At 45.1% G+C, this 19,310-nt stretch overlaps 1 protein-coding gene across 44 annotated transcripts in view; it reads right to left on the minus strand.

Moving 5' to 3' along the window:
• The window catches only part of SORBS1 (sorbin and SH3 domain containing 1), a 1,103,390-nt gene that overhangs the window by 40,009 nt on the left and 1,044,071 nt on the right, over positions 1 to 19,310 (minus strand). For 37 of the 44 annotated variants that reach the window (XM_085603602.1, XM_085603630.1, XM_085603622.1 and 34 more), the window contains 2 exons: positions 4,671 to 4,865; positions 952 to 1,731 (listed from right to left, as the gene is read on the minus strand). In XM_085603602.1, coding sequence (XP_085459728.1) covers positions 952 to 1,731; positions 4,671 to 4,865 — 975 coding nt within the window. The remainder of the gene's footprint in view (positions 1 to 951; positions 1,732 to 4,670; positions 4,866 to 19,310) is intronic. The other 7 variants (XM_085603634.1, XM_085603636.1, XM_085603635.1 and 4 more) reach the window with 1 other exon arrangement.

Here is a 19,310-nt window from a genome sequence, read left to right on the forward strand (position 1 = left end):
GAGACAATTTACAAAAATATTGCTACCACCACTTTTCTTAATCATATAATTGTTTAACAATCTAACATGCAAATGTAACGCTGGATCACGTTTTCCAATTCGGACTGGCGAATTAATCCAACACAAAAAAAACTATGGTGAATCAGACTTCAATCACAACTTGGAGGAAGTGCTAGTTGATGTACTCCACAGCGTTTAGAGATTAACTTAACCTGTATTCAGAGGGCTTATAAAATTCATGGTTACATATTTGGACATCATTTAATCTTTTGAGAAGTTTAAACAGTGTTGCGGCCAAAGTTTTGGAACTAAATAACTTCCATGACAAATATGTATGTGAATAGCTAGGCTATGTTTCATGCTCTCCCCCTAATTATCAGTTTCGAATACTGAGAAGGAAGATGGAATGGACACATCCTAGTCTCGGCACAGGGACAACAGAGAGGGCCTTGTGGAGATGCTAAAGAAGAAACTGTTTCATTAAGAAACTTTCGATACTCCAAACATGGCAGGCATAGTGACAGCAAGACGCACACTTTAAAAGTGCGTGTCTGGATGGCTCATATTTCCAGCGGTTTTGTGTTTTTTGGATTCAAAAACATCTACAGAGGCTTAAGTGAGGTAAACACCAAATATTCAGCTTTTACCTGAACAAGGTCTCCCTTCGTAGACCTTCTTTGTTGATCACTCTTATAGCATTCAAAATTAGTAGTTAGAATGACAACATTAATCCCCTTCTCTGCGACGCTACTACACCCATAACTGTCTAATGCTGCTAAACACAAGAAAACAGGATGAAAACTCGTTACTGTCACACTACACATGCACAGGTTAATGAGTGCCCCAACTAGGAACTACTTCGTCCCAGTGCAAGCTGTGACTGATTTCTGCAGCTTTGAACTAATCGCTTAGTCTGGAAAGGAAAGCACAGCACACACATGCAATTGGTACCTTTCGCCTTTGAGGCTCTCTCAGCTCAACTTGATTATCATATATTCTCTGTTCTTTTTTCATATCGTTATTCCCCTGAACTATGCTAAGAAGCTCCTTACTCAGTTTGTCTTCCTCAAACGATGCATTGTGTGCGTTTGGATCTGGGCTCATGCGCCTATCGTGTTGGAAAGTTGTCTTGACATAATCCTTTTTAGAAGATGTGGGAGGGCTGCAAACATTCATTTTACTCATCTGTTTTCGGTCATTCTTTCCATTGCTTGTGGCTTCTTCCCTCTTCTTTTGGAGTTTCAACTGATCTCTTATCACATCATTAAGCTCTGAGATGAAATGATCTGGACTACCACCTATCAGCTGAGGGGAATCCTGGTAACTTGCATTAGGGGACACTGAGCCAATGAACTTGCCTTCGCTTAGTGGAGAAATGACATTGAGATAGCGGGCAGAAGACTGAGGCCTTGACGGCAAAGATGGTAGTGGGGAGCGAGCCGAGCATGGCGTAGAGCTTCCCGACAGGTTATAATGGTGGAGACTGACTGAAGGGGTAAGGGAGGGGGTTGGACTGGCCGCAGCAGAGGGAGTGAGATAGTCAATGTTGTAAAGGTAGGCATCAGGCAGAGGAGGCAGAGGAGGAGTGAGGGTGGGAGTACAATTTCGAGGAAGTCCCATAGTGAGCGATATCCATTCGGATGTGATCGCCTGCACTTCTGGAGAAAATGCTCTACGCACACGAGGTGGAGTAAGAGATGTTGGAGTATGAAGCCTGTCATAACCAGGAAACTTTAAAAAAAGAAAGAAAAGGAGAACTAAGCACAAATAAAAGAAGAAGAACATGAAAATATAAGGTCTGAAAGGGAAATAGGAAATGCATGGTTTGTAATGTGGCAAAATATTTGGTAGAATTCCAGAAATCAGCAAAGCAATTTAGCAGACCACTTACTGATTTAAAATACAAAATGTGACACCAAACATGATCATATTAAAAAAAAATTCTAATCAAATCAAAATTTTTAAACAAGAAATATGTAAATAAAACAATGTATTAAAAAAAATTCAAATCAAATCAAAATTTTTAAACAAGAAATATGTAAATAAAACAATGTGTAAGTCGTGTATTTAATATATTATGTTGCAAGCAAAAAAGACCCATATAAACACAAGCTGCCTGATATACTGGCTCCTAGATTTTTAAAGTAGGTTCAGGAGGGCATTATTTTAGAAATATGGCTTGAAATTGATCCTTCTGGAACACAGTTGCACACTCTGAGACTGAATGAGATACGTGCAAGAAGGCGCTGGGGAACAAGGGTGTTACTTGGGTGTTTGACCCATAGAATTTGACACAAAGCCTGATCTACTAAGATAGGCAGACCGGGCTTTGTGTCAGAAACTAAGGCCTCCTTGAAGCAGGCGCTAACAAGGAGAAATGTTTTCATTACTCTAAAAATAAAACTTGCATTGCCTGTGTGCTGAATGCACAGCGCATGTCCAGTACGTGTCATTCTTCTATGTTTGGAATTTGTACTGGAAGGATTTGCTTCCAATGCTAGGCATCACACACTGCCTCTGTGAGGCAGTGCATCATGCAAGGCACTCTTTAAGCACCGGGCAAGGGATGACACCAGCAGCAGCGGACATTCACAGACTGGTGCAGATAACAAGGCCAGGCACCAAACCAAAAGTGATTCACAGTTACAAACTGGGTAGTAATAAAATGTGGACCACATTGTAAATCGACCAACTCTGGAATTTTTAAGACATGCTGTCAGGGGGATCTCTATGGGGTGGGGAACCGCAGGTATTTCTGCTTTCTGAAGGCAAAGCGAGTGGTCATATTAGAGAAACGCAGCATTGAAATTCACGATGTTCATTCTCTTTCAATAAGATATAAACACTGACACATGCCTACTCTCCTGCCCACAAAGTGTGACTTGCCCATCCAGGCTGCATGCGATGAGACACAGCGTCCACAACCTACACAGCGCTGCTTGCTCCTGCTGCCTAGACAGTGTCGGCTAGTGACATTTGAAAGTGGTGGGGAACGCAGGGGAAGGTCTCGGGGCTAACGCATACATGCCATGAAGACTCGTGACAACATAAGTACTTACCGACGGGGGGGGGGGTTCTCTCTGCTCCTCTCAGGCACACACGCAGAGGCCCTCTTATCTCGTGCTGCTCCTGCTGTTACTACCGGCGCAGTCAAGTGAAGAGCTATTATGTATTAGGAGCATACTCGCTCAAGCAGTGGCAGTGTCTGGGATGAAAGCGGGAACTATGGACCGACGGACAGTGATGGAACGGGGGTTAGAACGGCAGCCAGACGTTCAGAGTCATCAGGTCAAATGCTCATTGACACAGTTGCAGGGCATCCAAACTTTGACAGGCAATGCTCGGATGACAGCCACAGTGAGAGGAGGAAAGCGGCAAGAAACCTAACAGCACACGCTTCTGACACCAGCACAACTAAGGGAAGGAACTTCTGCCGCAACTGCTTCCAGAAACCATCACGGAGGGAGGTGACTGAGCAAATGAACCTTCCCAAGCACAGAGCAGCTCCATGATTGGTCATAGCAGACTCAGGTAACGCTACTTTTCCTACTAGGAGTCCGTGACTGCAGTCCACCGAGCTGTTATACAGCTCACAGATTGCTGAGGTCTGAAGTGCGCATGTCGGGCTAGCCATGACACGCCAGCCGGCCAATCTGACATGCGCACTTTAGGCAACTGTCTACATGTCGGAATGGCCCTGCACTCATACTCGAAGTGCAGTAGACCATTCCGTTAATTTGTGTTTTCTGTAGGTGCTGCACTCGCAGCAGGTGGGGAAACGCTCCTCTGCCCTAAAGAATGGACAGCCACTGTATGCCTAGACTTTTAATGTTTACAACCACAGCCCACAAATAGCCACAAAGCTAGAGCATCTCACCACAAAAGCAGACCATAAACTGACTTGTCAGACTGGCCACCTGGCACTAACACATTGCCCATAAGCAAGTATGACCTTATCAACATGTGCATTTTATTAGATATGGCCCTGCGCAGTGTTTCCCCCTTGCGTAGCGCAGATTGATAATTGCACCTGGGCCTACGAGATTTTTTTAAATATGCTTTTCTAGTAGTGTAATACATTTATAAAATACATTTAAATGCCTTTTCATCAGAAGAGTCATTGTCAAACGTGCTGACAAAACACCTGCATTGAGGAAAAAGTCTGCCATTTTTCCTTTCCAGAAAAATTCTTTACTAGCAATTTTCAAAAAAATATACCGGAATCAAAAAATGTGCCAGAAATGTTGGTGCACATCGAAAGGCAATTTCTCAAAGTGAAGAACAACGGCCGCGTGAAAAAAACATTGAGAGGTTGAATGAGTCGTTGTTCTTAGTGAGCCTGCCTGTGGAAGTCAGTCAGGTCACCGGGGCCTTAATGGTTTCTACAGTTCCTTTCGCAGTCGGACATTTTCTAACGCAGAATATTAAATGCTTGCGCCGATTACCCAATTTGATGGCAGCCAATTAAATGACCTTGCAGTGATGAAAGGCTGAATCTGCCCTACTGGGACCTGCAGGTCGGTTGTTCCTACCAGTTCAGTAGAAGTGTGTCCTAAACCATATCAGACATGGGTATATTTCTGAGCTGGGGTTAAAACTAACATCTTCTAATGTTGTTAAAATACAAAATCAAAAGGCGAAAACTTGAAATAAAAACACTAACAGGTTACCTGCGGTGAGGTTGACGCACTTCGGTTTGGGGAATAGGTTGCTGGTAGGTCTGGATAGTCGACTGCATTCTTCACACGTGGCCTTTTGATGACGTCGATGTATGTGGCAGGGAATATACCTTGCCGGTTCGTACCAGAAACCTTGCCTTCATACCAATTTTCATCCACTCGTCTGATTAATGTGATCCGCTCGCCCTGTGGGAAAAGATATCAAAACCCGGAGGCACGTGACAGTCAGTGCGCGCATTTCACTTTGGCACCAATTGAACTGCTAAGTACTAAGCTAGGGTGACCAGATTTCCAGAATGAAAAACTGGGACGGGCACAGACATAGACATAGAAATAGGACTAAATGTCCTATTAGGTCTCAGGGCTTCTTATATACAAATATATATAAATATCTATCTATCTATCTATCTATCTATCTATCTATCTATCTATCTATCTATCTATCTATCTATCTATCTATCTATCTATCTATATATATATATACAAACAAAACTCGACTCCACGAAGAAGAGGGCATGCACACATAGCGCAAACCTTGTGACTCTTTAAAACACTGATCTGCTGAAAAACAATCAGTAAACAGACATTCACCACTCCGTAGGCATCGCCGATGAAAGTGTAGCATCCAAAATAATCAACTCAACCTTGACATCTGCGTTTAAGCGGGAATTCGGCAAAGTTCAAAGCCTACCGGAGAAATAGTGACATAAAACACAGTTTACCCGATGTATTCCAGCTTGTAGCTCCAGAGTGGATTTCCGTTATGAAAGAGAATGCCGCTGCCCGCGTCCCACGCAGTGGGACATCAGCAGGGCAGCTCTCTAGTGGCCGCCCGTCGCAGCCTTCCCCCTCCTCTGCCTCGCGCGCGAGGCTACGCCCAGTGAGGAGACCTCCCAATAGTGTGTAGGTGGAGGCGGGCCGTTGGGGGTGGGGGGCGAGGCTAGCCTCCCTACTTAGGCGGCCCTCTCGCCCAGTTCCTCCTCTGCTTTCCCCCAAGCTTTCCTTCGTTTCCTGGGTTCATGTTGAACATGCATGGCTTGGATATTTCTATCGTACCCCCCCTTTGCCAGCCACTCGCGATTTTAATAAGGAATTAGGCCTGGCTGATGGTGAATAAGATAGTCACATGAGATCAAATATTGATTAAATAATTGGATTCGGAATACTGATTTATTATTGTGAGTTCCACGCTTAGGTCAAGAGATGCTGCTGCCTTTCATCTTTAGCCTTGCTATTCGGAAACAGCTGGTGTGATATTTTCTGCATCTCAGTCATAGTGGCAGCTTAGTCTATACAGGAAAGCCAGCAGCCTGAGCTGTTTTGAGACAAGCGGAAGGCCTGGGTTTGTGTGTCATACGTACCATCCGTAAAGTTATTCTCACGAAGTGACGAAGTTATGTGTCCCGAGTGGGGCAACAGGATAAGGGAGGGTATGTACATGTATGTATATATATATATATATATATATATATATATATAGATATATATATATATGTTATCTTGGTAGCAGGAGTACAAATGACAAAGGTATAGCCTAAATCCCAGTTTCAACCATAATGCAATGGTCAGCTTGTAGAAAGGTGTAACACGGAAATTGATCTACCAATGTGATTATTGTGAGTGCCACGCTAGAGTCAAGAGATGCTGCTGTCTTTCATCTTTGCATTCGAAACAGCTGGAAGTTGTGTCCCCAGTGGTGCAACAGGATAAGGGCAGGTATATAGGTAGATATATGTTCCCTGGCAGCAGGTGTACAAATATGTCAATGTTCAGCCTAAATCCCAGTCTCAACCATGATGCAATGGTCAGCTTGTGGAAAGGTGTAACACAGAAATTGAGCGACCAATGTTATTATTGTAAGTTCAACGCTGGAGTCAGGAGATGCTGCTGTCTCTCATCTTTGCCTTGCTATTAAAAAACAGCTGGGGTAAGGTTTCTCTCAAATTAGTCATAGTGGCAGCTTAGCGGATATGAAAAGTCAGCAGCCTGTGCTGTGTTGAGGCAAGTTGTGGGCTTGGGTTTGTGTATCATACATAACATCTTGAAGGTATTGTGTAGTTCCACGCTTAAGTCAAGAGATGCGGCTGCCTTTCGTCTTTAGCCTTGCTATTAGGAAACAGCTGGTGTGATATTTTCTGTAACTCAGTCATAGTGGCAGCTTAGTCTATATAGGATAGGCAGCAGCATGAGCTGTTTTTGAGACAGGCGGAAGGCCTGGGCTTGTCTATCATACTTAACATCTTTGAGGTTATTCTCCCTGTCCACAGGGAGGCCAGGGAAAGCACAGAGTGGCATGGCTGACCGAGACTTAGCCTGGCTTGCCGCTTCTGCGACCTTGTGAGGTTTGTTTATGTATTGTATGAAGGTGACAGAGGCTGTCACTGTGGTTTGTTAGGCGCCAGGGCCAGATGACAGTTAAGTGCATTGTGTGATGGAAACTAAGGAGCGGGTCCTTTAGTAAGCACAAGGAGCACGGGGGGGCGTTCCTAGCTCCAAAAAGAAAGTTGAGACAACCAAGTTAAGTTTCAGTGCAAGGCCACATTTGGGGGGGGGGCAATTCCAGGCGAAAAGCATTAAGCCAGACAGCCCTGGGTATTAGGCAGGCGTACGATTAGCTAAGATTTTGTTCAAACTGAAGGAGAGCATATCGACCACAAATAATTGTGGAACCAGAAAAAGTTTTACAAAGCAATGCTGTAGAATGCTGTATGGATAGGCATCAGGGATAAGGCCATGACCTTTCTGGAAGGGGCATTCTTCTTCGACCTGGGTCGAACTGGGAAAGGAAGTAAGGAGGGCTGGATAACTCTTTGTGCTACCTGCGTTGGCACATCTTGCCTGGAGTGAGGGTCAAAGGTTTTGCCTTCAGCCAGCCTAGGTTAACGCCCATCCATTCCAAGCTAATTGTTCATGGTGGTATTGGGCCGCATTTACACAGCACAGTATTTGGCCCCTGGGGGTTGTCAGTGTCGTGAATTACTAAATTTCACTGAGCTGGAGGTGTGGCCGGGTTTTACACGAGCAGAAGTTTGGGAGTGCAAGCCTCCACCTAGGGGGTGGCTGGCCGAATCTGATGAACTACTTCAAACGGTTCACAGCACTGCACGTGGGAGAGTGTCAATGACCTGTGCATACTCCAACCAGACACCGGCGTATGGCATGCCCTCAGCTACATAGTAATAATTGAGAGAGCAGTGGGCGACCATGAGCATGACCAGAGATGTGCTGCTCTCCACAGACAGTTGACAGGTTAATGGGCTAGGCTAGCGAAAAGCCAGATGTAATGTCGTTATTTAAGGCGGACGTGACCCAGGTATTGGCAAGATAGAGACACTGTCAACTATGAAGATATGAACGAAATCATAACTGGGGCTCACAACAAATCATTTGAAAAAATAAGACGTTTCATTTTCAAGCCACTATGGCGGTGCCACGAATTACCTATAGCACAGCAACACCGGTATAACAAGGACTGTAGGCAAACCTTTTGACCCTTTCCAGCAGCAATAAAGTCCGAAAGCTAGCTTCTATTCATCAAGCGAGGCAATTGGATACGCTGTCCCAGCGGAGAGCAGGAAAAGATTGGGATGGTCAGCGGGACTAGTATAAGACTATCGTCCAATTTAATGTAGCTTAATTTGCAAATAGAAAGGCAAAAACGAGGAGATGTGGCTAAGATATGGGTCAGTTTGCAGTAAACAATAGGATAATACCATGTGAAAGGAAGCAATTTATATACCCGTGATGTCAGCTTGTTTTTATATACGTAGGTAAAGTGGCTGACTCACACGCTACCTTCACCCTGCCGGTTGTGCTGTAGCTGTTGGGAACACAATTACAAGCCAGGAAGGCACTAAATTTGGCCAATTGAAAATCTTAATAAGATTGCAGGTCCATAAGTGCCCAATTCACCTATGCCTTGTTACCAATGCCACATTTCCCAGCGTGAGAAACAGATTTAGGTGTTCTCTTCTCGCTCAGCCTTTCCTGGAGCCAGGGAGTTGGGAAACATTCACAAATTTGGGTCCCCGAGCTGAGAGATGTATTCTTCGGCAGCTCAGTCAGTCATATTGGGAGTCATGATAAAGGCGTCCGATTAGCAGTTGGGTTAAAATGGTTTTGCCCAGCCGAGAAATCATGCAATCCTCGCAGTAGCCGCAGCAACTCAGGAACCATGACGCTATCAATACATCACCTTGTAGATAGAGTGGAAATTAAACCTTCGTGCAAGGATACAAAGGGAATCGATGGATTGAAGAATTCAGCTATGGTTCATTTCTGGCTCCATATGCTGGTGCTAGATTTTCCCATAATTACGTTAGGATGATCTGCTGTGGCATCGCTTAGAAGGTTAGGAACACCAGTCACGTCTAAGCTTACGGCAGTGGGGCCAACAGACATCCTTTGTTCGCCTGCCCTGGGCTTCTGAGTAATGTTGCAAATTAATGCCGTCTTTTACGGGTTACAGAACAGGACCCCTAATTTAGCCCATTAAGCTGGCTCGCAGGGGCAGGGCACATATAACAGCAAAGGGAGGAAGGGGGGGCTCTGGCAGCGACGGTAGCCTCCCCAGAGCTGTGGCGGAGTTACAGGGCGATCTGGATGCAGACGGGTACAGTAAGGGTACCTCTGCGACAGGCGGTACAGTAAGGGTACCCCTGTCCGGCACAGTAAGGGTGCCAGAGCCAAGGTCCAGGAGCCGAAGGGGGTTCTGGGAAGACCGCGACGGCGCCCCGTTAGTCCTTCGGGCGGTTGGGGGGCCTGACCAACCGGGGGTGTGCCACAACACGCTCCGCCCCTGTCAGAAGGGGCGGGAGTAGGAGACAGATCACGTGACCCAGTGGATGATCTGAAAATAATTATGTGCCACACTGCCGGGCATCGACCCACCGTGTGTGCTGGCTCACCAGGCGGGCGGAGCAGCTAGGGGCTGCTTGCCCTGGATCGCCCGTAAGATAACCCAATTTTATTGTCATACTATGTTGTATGAAATAAACCTGCAGCAGTTCTTCACCCACAAAGAAAGTGTCAGTGTAATCATTGGGTGACGTCTGTGCATGCGTGTTGATTGAAGCGGATGACGGTGTGGTCACTATGCCGCTGCCCGCGTCCCACGCAGTGGGACATCAGCAGGGCAGCTCGCTAGTGGCCGCCCGTCGCAGCCTTCCCCCTCCTCTGCCTCGCGCGCGAGGCTACGCCCAGTGAGGAAACCTCCCAATAGTGTGTAGGTGGAGGCGGGCCGTTGGGGGTGGGGGGCGAGGCTAGCCCCCCTACTTAGGCGGCCCTCTCGCCCAGTTCCTCCTCTGCTTTCTGCGCGCCGCTCCAGCCCGGACACGCGTTTTCCCACCCTTTCCGCTTACCCTGCGTGGCGGAGACAGCGCGTTATGGGAATGTTTTAATGTTTTTTCTTTTGCGTTGCAGGCGGAGTTACAGGGCGATCTGGATGCAGACGGGTACAGTAAGGGTACCTCTGCGACAGGCGGTACAGTAAGGGTACCCCTGTCCGGCACAGTAAGGGTGCCCGAGCCAAGGTCCAGGAGCCGAAGGGGGTTCTGGGAAGACCGCGACGGCGCCCCGTTAGTCCTTCGGGCGGTTGGGGGGCCTGACCAACCGGGGGTGTGCCACAACACGCTCCGCCCCTGTCAGAAGGGGCGGGAGTAGGAGACAGATCACGTGACCCAGTGGATGATCTGAAAATAATTATGTGCCACACTGCCGGCCATCGACCCACCGTGTGTGCTGGCTCACCAGGCGGGCGGAGCAGCTAGGGGCTGCTTGCCCTGGATCGCCCGTAAGATAACCCAATTTTATTGTCATACTATGTTGTATGAAATAAACCTGCAGCAGTTCTTCACCCACAAAGAAAGTGTCAGTGTAATCATTGGGTGACGTCTGTGCATGCGTGTTGATTGAAGCGGATGACGGTGTGGTCACTATGTGAAATGAAACACATCCTCCTACTGCCAATGCCGGACAGTCTTCTATATAAAGAGCACGCTCATTCCTTACTTAATTGTCACTGAGCAGGGTCGGGGGAGAAGCCAGGTAACAAAATCCACATGCCAGGCAGAAAATATATATTTGTGTTCTTTAAAAAAAATATTTTCACTTTACTTCATTACTTTATCGCCCGTTCTGGGATGAGTTCCAAGGTCTGCTGCTGGTGGGCCTGGCCTTGCCCTGTGGCCTCTGCAGCCCCGATTCACACCACCTTAAATTCTGCTGTGCAGCTTAAATGAGGCGAAGTAGCACAGCAGGAGAGTTTACCTGCACAACAATGTGATTAATATTCAGGTTCACCCGACCCTCCCTTAAAAACCGGGACAGAACCCAGGCACTAGCCAAAAACCGGGACATTTGTACAATTTGGAGAAAAGTGTCTGGACACTTTTCCAAAAACGGGGACCGTCCGGGGAAATCCGGGACTAAGCACTCAGCACACTCTAAAGCCACAAGTCATGAAGATGCATCACACTGGAGAGGATAAGCAACTACATGTTAGCAGTAGGAATGGAAAACAAGGCGCAACGTTAACTGCTAGCGCAGCTTTATGTTATGGAATCATTCTAGGCTTCTGGGTGCTAGCTACATCAAGGGAGAAAGGTGGCAGAGAAAAGCTTCTCTAAATGGCAACCCCAACACCCTCTGGAACTAGGGAGACCAGGCGACCCGGATTTCCCCGGACAATCCAGATTTTCCGAGGACGGTTCCGGTGTCCCCACTTTTCTTAGTTTTAAGTGCATGTCCCGGTTTTTGGAACCAAGGGCTATTCTGCAGAGCAGACTAGAAAGGTACGCTCTTTTTTACAGGCGCCTCTGCAGTCTCAGATAATTAAAGTACTATATCTGTTCCTTCCTCTCATCAGGCAGCACACGAGGAAACAAGCATGCTCCCAGCAAACTGGGGAGGAGAGCAGGGGCGCGAAGGGTGGAGGTCCTGCCATAGCGAATATATATATATATGCTAATCCTATGCTTAAAGACTTTGATAGAAAAGCAGACATTTGAGGTGAGCAGATCTAGAGTGTCGCTGGTGTTGAGAGTGCTCTATACAGGAGCTGCTTTCCACCTAAACTTGGGAACTACCCAGAGTTCTCTACTTCTTTTTTGCATAATTTATTCGTCACTCTATGCCTGAAAGGGTATTTTTTTGACTTATACTGGGTGCTCCCTTGTGTCTGGACAAAGCTATACCTCTCTGAAGAGCTCTAATTAGAGCGAAACACTGTGTCAGGGGTTGCTTTTACTCTTTTCAGGTCGGCTTGTTTGGTATTTTACCAATTCAAAGCTGTAATATTGTGCCTGGAGTGGTAAATGGCTTTTGTCATTTTACAGCTCGGCAAGGACAGCACTGTGCTACTCCTATGCTTAAAGACTTTGTTGTAGAAATGGCAAAAGACTTTGTCCATTTCTATCTCGGCGTGGATAGCACTGTGCTAATCCTATGCTTAAAGACTTTGATAGAAAAGCAGACATTTGAGGTGAGCAGATCTAGAGTGTCGCTGGTGTTGAGAGTGCTCTATACAGGAGCTGCTTTCCACCTAAACTTGGGAACTACCCAGAGTTCTCTACTTCTTTTTTGCATAATTTATTCGTCACTCTATGCCTGAAAGGGTATTTTTTTGACTTATACTGGGTGCTCCCTTGTGTCTGGACAAAGCTATACCTCGCTGAAGAGCTCTAATTAGAGCGAAACACTGTGTCAGGGGTTGCTTTTACTCATTTCAGGTTGGCTTGTTTGGTATTTTACCAATTCAAAGCTGTAATATTGTGCCTGGAGTGGTAAATGGCTTTGTCATTTTACAGCTCGGCAAGGACAGCACGGTGCTACTCCTATGCTTAAAGACTTTGCTGTAGAAATGGCAAAAGACTTTGTCCATTTCTATCTCGGCGTGGATAGCACTGTGCTAATCCTATGCTTAAAGACTTTGATAGAAAAGCAGACATTTGAGGTGAGCAGATCTAGAGTGTCGCTGGTGTTGAGTGTGCTCTATACAGGAGCCGCTTTCCACCTAAACTTGGGAACTACCCAGAGTTCGCTACTTCTTTTTTGCATAATTTATTCGTCACTCTATGCCTGAAAGGGTATTTTTTTGACTTATACTGGGTGCTCCCTTGTGTCTGGACAAAGCTATACCTCTCTGAAGAGCTCTAATTAGAGCGAAACACTGTGTCAGGGGTTGCTTTTACTCATTTCAGGTTGGCTTGTTTGGTATTTTACCAATTCAAAGCTGTAATATTGTGCCTGGAGTGGTAAATGGCTTTGTCATTTTACAGCTCGGCAAGGACAGCACTGTGCTACTCTTATGCTTAAAGACTTTGCTGTAGAAATGGCAAAAGACTTTGTCCATTTCTATCTCGGCGTGGATAGCACTGTGCTAATCCTATGCTTAAAGACTTTGATAGAAAAGCAGACATTTGAGGTGAGCAGATCTAGAGTGTCGCTGGTGTTGAGAGTGCTCTATCCAGGAGCTGCTTTCCACCTAAACTTGAGGACTACCCAGAGTTCTCTACTTCTTTTTTGCATATATATATATATATATATTTTTCATATATGTGTGCCCCCGAGTCCCAGTTTGTGAATAAACTTTTGGAACGCTCCCCGCGAGTGCTGTCATCTTTGACGGGTACGATTACCCAATGGAACTGGTAGCGTTATATATGTATATATATATAGCTACGCAAAAAACAGGACAGGCTACTTTTATGTTTGGGCTGTCCCAGCCATTCCTATTCAAAATGAATTAGGCAATGAAATGGAAGCTCAAAACTTTATAGCGGGACTAAACGACAACAGTTTAAACTAACAATTCACTGCCCAAACAAGTAAGCAAAGTATAATCTTTTTAGACATAGAGGTTTACACATTTAACAACAAGCTAGAAACACGCCTTCATAGAAAATCAACAGCTGGCAACACTGTGCTACATGCTTCTAGTCACCATCCGTCTCATCTGATCAACAGCATTCCCAATGAGGAAATGTTGCGGATCAGAAGAATATGCAGTACAGCAGAGGATTGCATGCAGGCTCAACGAGCAAGCAGGGATAGGTTCATAGCCAGGGGCAATGTTGACAGTGTGGTTGTGGCAGCTATAAACAAGGCCAATAAACTACAACGTTCAGAAATATTAATTGATCGGAACAAGAGGGAGTTCAACACCCCTCAACCTACTGACCAGCCGACTCGCTTGATTCTGACATTCAACCGTCAGCACAAAACATTGAGGAAAATTGTTAATAAAAATTGGCCCCTGATTCTTAATGCCCCAATACTGAGTCAACGTTTAACTGCAACTCCCAGTATCACATGCAGGAAAGCTCGCTCCATGAGTAATGCTTTGGTCAGGAGCAGCGCTGAGGTCATCTTAACAAAAAATTGGCTTAACACCAGAACAGGGTTTTTCAAATGTTCCAGCTGCAGAGCGTGTAAATTTGGCTACAATACTAGAACATACACCACCCCTTTCAGACAGAAACCAGTTGAGATAACTACATTTCTCAATTGCAAAACTGAATTCGCAGTATATGTGCTGGAGTGTCCATGTGGCCTGTGCTATGTAGGAAGTACCAGATTGCAGGTTCACAAACTGATACTCGAGCACATGTGAGCCATCTCTAACAATGATGCTGCTTATCCAGTGGCAAGACACTTCAAAGAACACCATGGCAGTGACTTACAATTTTTTAAATATTTTGCCATTGATGCAGTCTTGCCTCTCAGGAGGGGTGGAAATCGTGATTACCTCTTATGCAAACTAGAAACTCAATATATCCTAGAGCTGGATTGTAAAATACCACTTGGCTTGAATGCAGTCGAGGATTTTCTCACTTGCTTATAAGACTATCTACCTTCAGCACTTTTATAGTTATGTATCTTCCTTTTAGCTAAACATCAGATACGCTTCTCATTTATATGAATTTTATCAATTAGTTATATTATAATTTTACAAATGATTTTTAACTAAATCACGGCTGTGTAGGCACTTTATGATTTTAGCACATTAGCACTTTATGTAAAATTGATGGATTTAGCCCACTTGGGCTGGACACACTTTGTTTGTTCCATATAGCATTGACAATCTTGTGCATATATATACATAATATAGAGAGGAGCAATGGTATTTTACCACCATGAGTGACTTTCAGACGAACTATAGTTATTAACATGATATATCCCAGGCGGGACGTTAATGGTCTTAAGATTTATTGTATATTTTATACGGTGTCTTACTGCATTTTATCCATGTTTTTAACATTTGTTTAGCTCAATCTGAGAAATGGCAACACATTAAGGTTATTTAGATTCTATCTTTATGGATTTTATATGATTTTAACCATGTGATTTTTTGTGCCAAATATTTATATTATTTTATGAATATTTAATAACAGCGCATCTTGCTCTTATTTGCACACATTTATTTTGAATTCATTCAAAAGAATTATATTCATGATACATTGTACCAATGCTCCTCCAAAAAAACTACAAAGAGTACTTTGTCTATTTCCATCATGTCTTGGACGTGTGTTTACCAGGCACTTGCACTTTAAAAACGAAAAAATGACTCAGTTTCGTGTCATGTGATCAAGGCCTCGTTGGAGGCTGAAACGTGTAATGGCGGAGGTGCGGGAGTTTTCCAAATAAACCAACTTGCACTGACTCTGGGTCTGCCTATTCATCCTTTTGATTATCTATATATATATATGTATATAAATATATATATATATATATATAAATATATATATATATATATATATATATTTATATATATATATATATATATATATATATATATATATATATATATTTTTTTTTTTTTTTAATTCCTGGATGCCAGCAACACCCACTTGGGATTATATGTTTTGCAGAACTTCAACTACCAGAAGGCACTTTGGTACACACCCATGGGGGCGGGATGTTGGTGAATTTAAATAACTGCTCTGCAACACTGTGGCGGCTCCGCTTGGGATGTGCCTATGATTAAGAACAAGGATGTTGTCCCGGCTTTTCCTATTCAAAATCTGGTCACCCTAAGAGACTTAATGCCTATTTTCTACTGTACACTGCAATGAACGCTTATTCCTGATTTCTAGTTCCCGCCTACCCAGAGCATGCTCTGCGCAACAAGACGTACTGTGGGCTTACAACGTGCTAACAGCATACCATTAGTTGTTTTCATTGGCCCTCTTTTTTGCAATGTTTTGATTGCTTAGCTTTCCCTTCCTTTCTTGTGTCAGCTCCTCCCTGGAGCATGGAACAAGTATATGTGTTCTTACTCGTCTTTTTGCAGTGCACCAGCTTCTTATGATGCTTTCACCCTATCAGCCGTCTCTATTGACATTAGTTATTTACACCCACAACCACCTCGCCCTGTGCCCAGTGCAGACAGTGCACCACCTTCCCCGGTGCCCACACAGAGCACCAACTCCCCCCGTGCCTAGTGCACAGACAGTGACCCACCTCCCCCGGTGCCCAGTGCATAGACAGTGCAACACCTCCCCCTGTACTACTCTATGTCACTCTAGTCTATGCTACTCCACTCCACTCTACACCACTGCAGTCTTCACCACCCTACGCCACTCCACCCTACGTCATTCTATTCTACGTCGCTTCACTCTATGCCACTCTACTCTACACCATTCCGCTCTACAGCACTCTATGCTATTCTACTCCATGCCACTTCACTTTATGCCACTCTACTCTGCACAATGCCCCTCTATAGCACTCTACGCTACTTCACTCTACACCACTCTACTCTATGCCACTCTAAACTACCACTAACTACCACTAAACTCCACTCTACTCTACACCACGCAAAGCAATTTAGTCTACACCAGTCCACACAACTGTCACTCTGTAGCACTCTATTCCATTCCACTGCACTCTACACCACTATACGCCACTGTACTCCATGCCCCTGTACTCAACCCCACTCTATACCACTCAACTCTACTCTAGGCCACTCCACTCTAAGTGACTCTGCTCCATGCCACTCTACTCCACTCCACTTAATGCCACTCTACACCACTCCACTCTACTCTATGATGCTCTACTTTACGCCACTCCACTCTATAGCATTCTACTCTATGTCACTCTATACACCTCCACACAATGCCGCTCTACTCTGCACCACTCTAGGCCATACCACTCTACACTTCACCAGTCCACACACTGCCACTCCATGCTTCTCCACTCCATGCCACTCTACGCTACTCCATTCTACTCTATGCCACTCAATGCTACTCTGCTCTATGCCACTTCACTCTATGCAACTATGTCATTTCACGCCAATCCACTCAACTCCAGGCCACTCTACTACACGCCTCTTTCCGCTACTCTACACTTCACACAATGCCACTGCTCTCTATGAAACTCTACGCTACGCCAGTGGTTCCCAAACTGGGGTCCGGGGACCCGGAAGCCTCCTCAGGGGATCCACGACTACTTTAAAAATCAAATAATGTTAACAGATTAATAAAGTGTATATAAATAAAGAAGCTAAATGTACAATTGAACATTTTAAAACATACCGTAAATCCAAGGAATTTGAAACTGGAGGCTAATAATTGAATTAGTATCCTCAGATTGATTCGTGGGAGCAGTGCAGGTGCATCAAGCTAGTTAGGCTGTCTGGAAATCGGTTGAAACAGACTCTGCCCGACAGTACCCTACCGGATGAAAATCAGCTCACCCCGTTTAAACCGAGTGTCACTGATTTTCATAGTTGTTGCACCACTTGGCCACTTGATGGAGCCAAAGCATTACAGCCTGCCTGTGGTGCCTGGCACGGAGGTGTCAGGGGAAAACAGTGCTTCTGGGCCGGTCCAGCACATTGGGAGCCATGGTGTGAATGGCCCAAGGGCCAGAGCAACACCAGGCCCCCTGCCTGGCTCATGTGGGGGGAGAGGAGCTGTTGTGGTCTGCCGTCTGTCTTACTGCAGCCGCACCCGAGTACTTCACAGGCTCTGGTTCAGCTTTTTCCTCGCCTGCAGCTTTATAACCTCTCTCTCCTGATGTGCGCTCTCTCTCTCTCGCTTTGCTATCCAGTTCATTGTCCGCTTACATGCACACCCAACACTATTACCTCTCTCCTTTTTGTGCTGTTGGTGTTTCTTTATTGTCCTCTTCCGTTTCTCTTCCCCTGTTTTCCCCTCCAGTTCACTCTCTGTTTCTAGAATGTTATTATGCCTCTACATGTTGGAAGGATTATCTGCCGAAATATTCAGCAATGGCCGGACCAGTGGACCCCCCCCCCCCCCCCCCCCAATTGCATTTATACAAAACACGAAACATTTGCAAGCCAAAAGAAATGCAAACGCTTCCCCTTTAGCTCGGAGGCCTTGCATCAGTCATCGCCCTGCCTGCATTTCGCTGGTGAGCCAGCCTGTAATTGTCTGCATTTGGCAGGTTTAACACTTCCTGACGGGGGGCTATTAAGGGGAAGTATTCGCGCATAACTATCAGAAGCAGGAACAAAAGCGCGCCCCTTTCGATGTGTGGCACCGCTAACCTACCCGACCTCCCCTCCCTTTCACGCACTCCCACCCCTTTAGGCTATCCTGCAGCAGTGCTGAGGGTCACGGAAAGCACCGAGGTGTCATAAAGCAGACCCAGAATATGTTTTTGTGAGGGCAATTGTCTCCGACCTGAAAACCATTGTGATTTCGAAGGAAAATGCTTATTAACAAATGTGGCCGCTCTCAGAAGACTTGAGGCTGATGTCGCGTCAAGGACTGCTCTGAACTTAACAAGCACCGATTTGTGGAGCAGACTAGTTAATGAAAGGAAATTACATTTTCTACCAACTTCTACTTCCCGTCTTGGGACCGTGGGGCCGTGGACTTAAAAATAAAGAGGGTTTGCTTTATGAATGAAAAGAAATGGTCACATTTGGAATCAAACGAACAGTGCTCCTGTGCAACTCTAAGTGTGAGTGTTTGAATGTAACTAACATTTTAAGGGATTATAATTGTTATTGATAGGAATGCCAACTGCCACACAGGCAAGACAGAAAGCTCAGTTAAACGCTCCCACGCGGGTTCCGGAGGTAGCCTACAGGCCACAGTAGCAACCACCACATGGCAGATTCCACCCTTCATCCTTCTGAAGTCGACAAAATGATCACTGTTGAGTTGGACCGATGTGACTACATTGGCCACTTTCCGCTTTAAAAAAAAAATGGCTAATTACACAAACAAGCACCACGTAAATTGCAATGTGTTGTTTTTTTAACATTCAAGTAGTTTTATTTGTGTACAATTATAAATTATTTTGTTTTTTCTTTCTGAGATTCACAAATGAATGTGTTATTGATAGATTAGTGTTGGGAGCAAATGAGGTAGGCAGCGGGATTTTATTACATATGTTGTGTTACATCACATTTGACTTTGGCTCAAAAGTAACATCTCCATGTATAACACTCAGCGTATATCGGCAGCCAGAAAATGACTGGGCAAGCAACAAGAACATGGTTTAAAAACAAGCATTGGCATAGCCAATAGGTCTCGCCTTTGGGACCTTAAAAGTGTTTAGCCATGCAACAGTTAATATTGTTGCACCAAGGATATTGTGCTGCATAACTAAATACTTATAAGGTCCCAAAGGCGAAACATATTGGCTATGCCCATGCTT

This window comes from Triturus cristatus, chromosome 1_2 (assembly GCF_964204655.1).
Source record: "Triturus cristatus chromosome 1_2, aTriCri1.1, whole genome shotgun sequence".
NCBI lineage: Eukaryota > Metazoa > Chordata > Amphibia > Caudata > Salamandridae > Triturus > Triturus cristatus.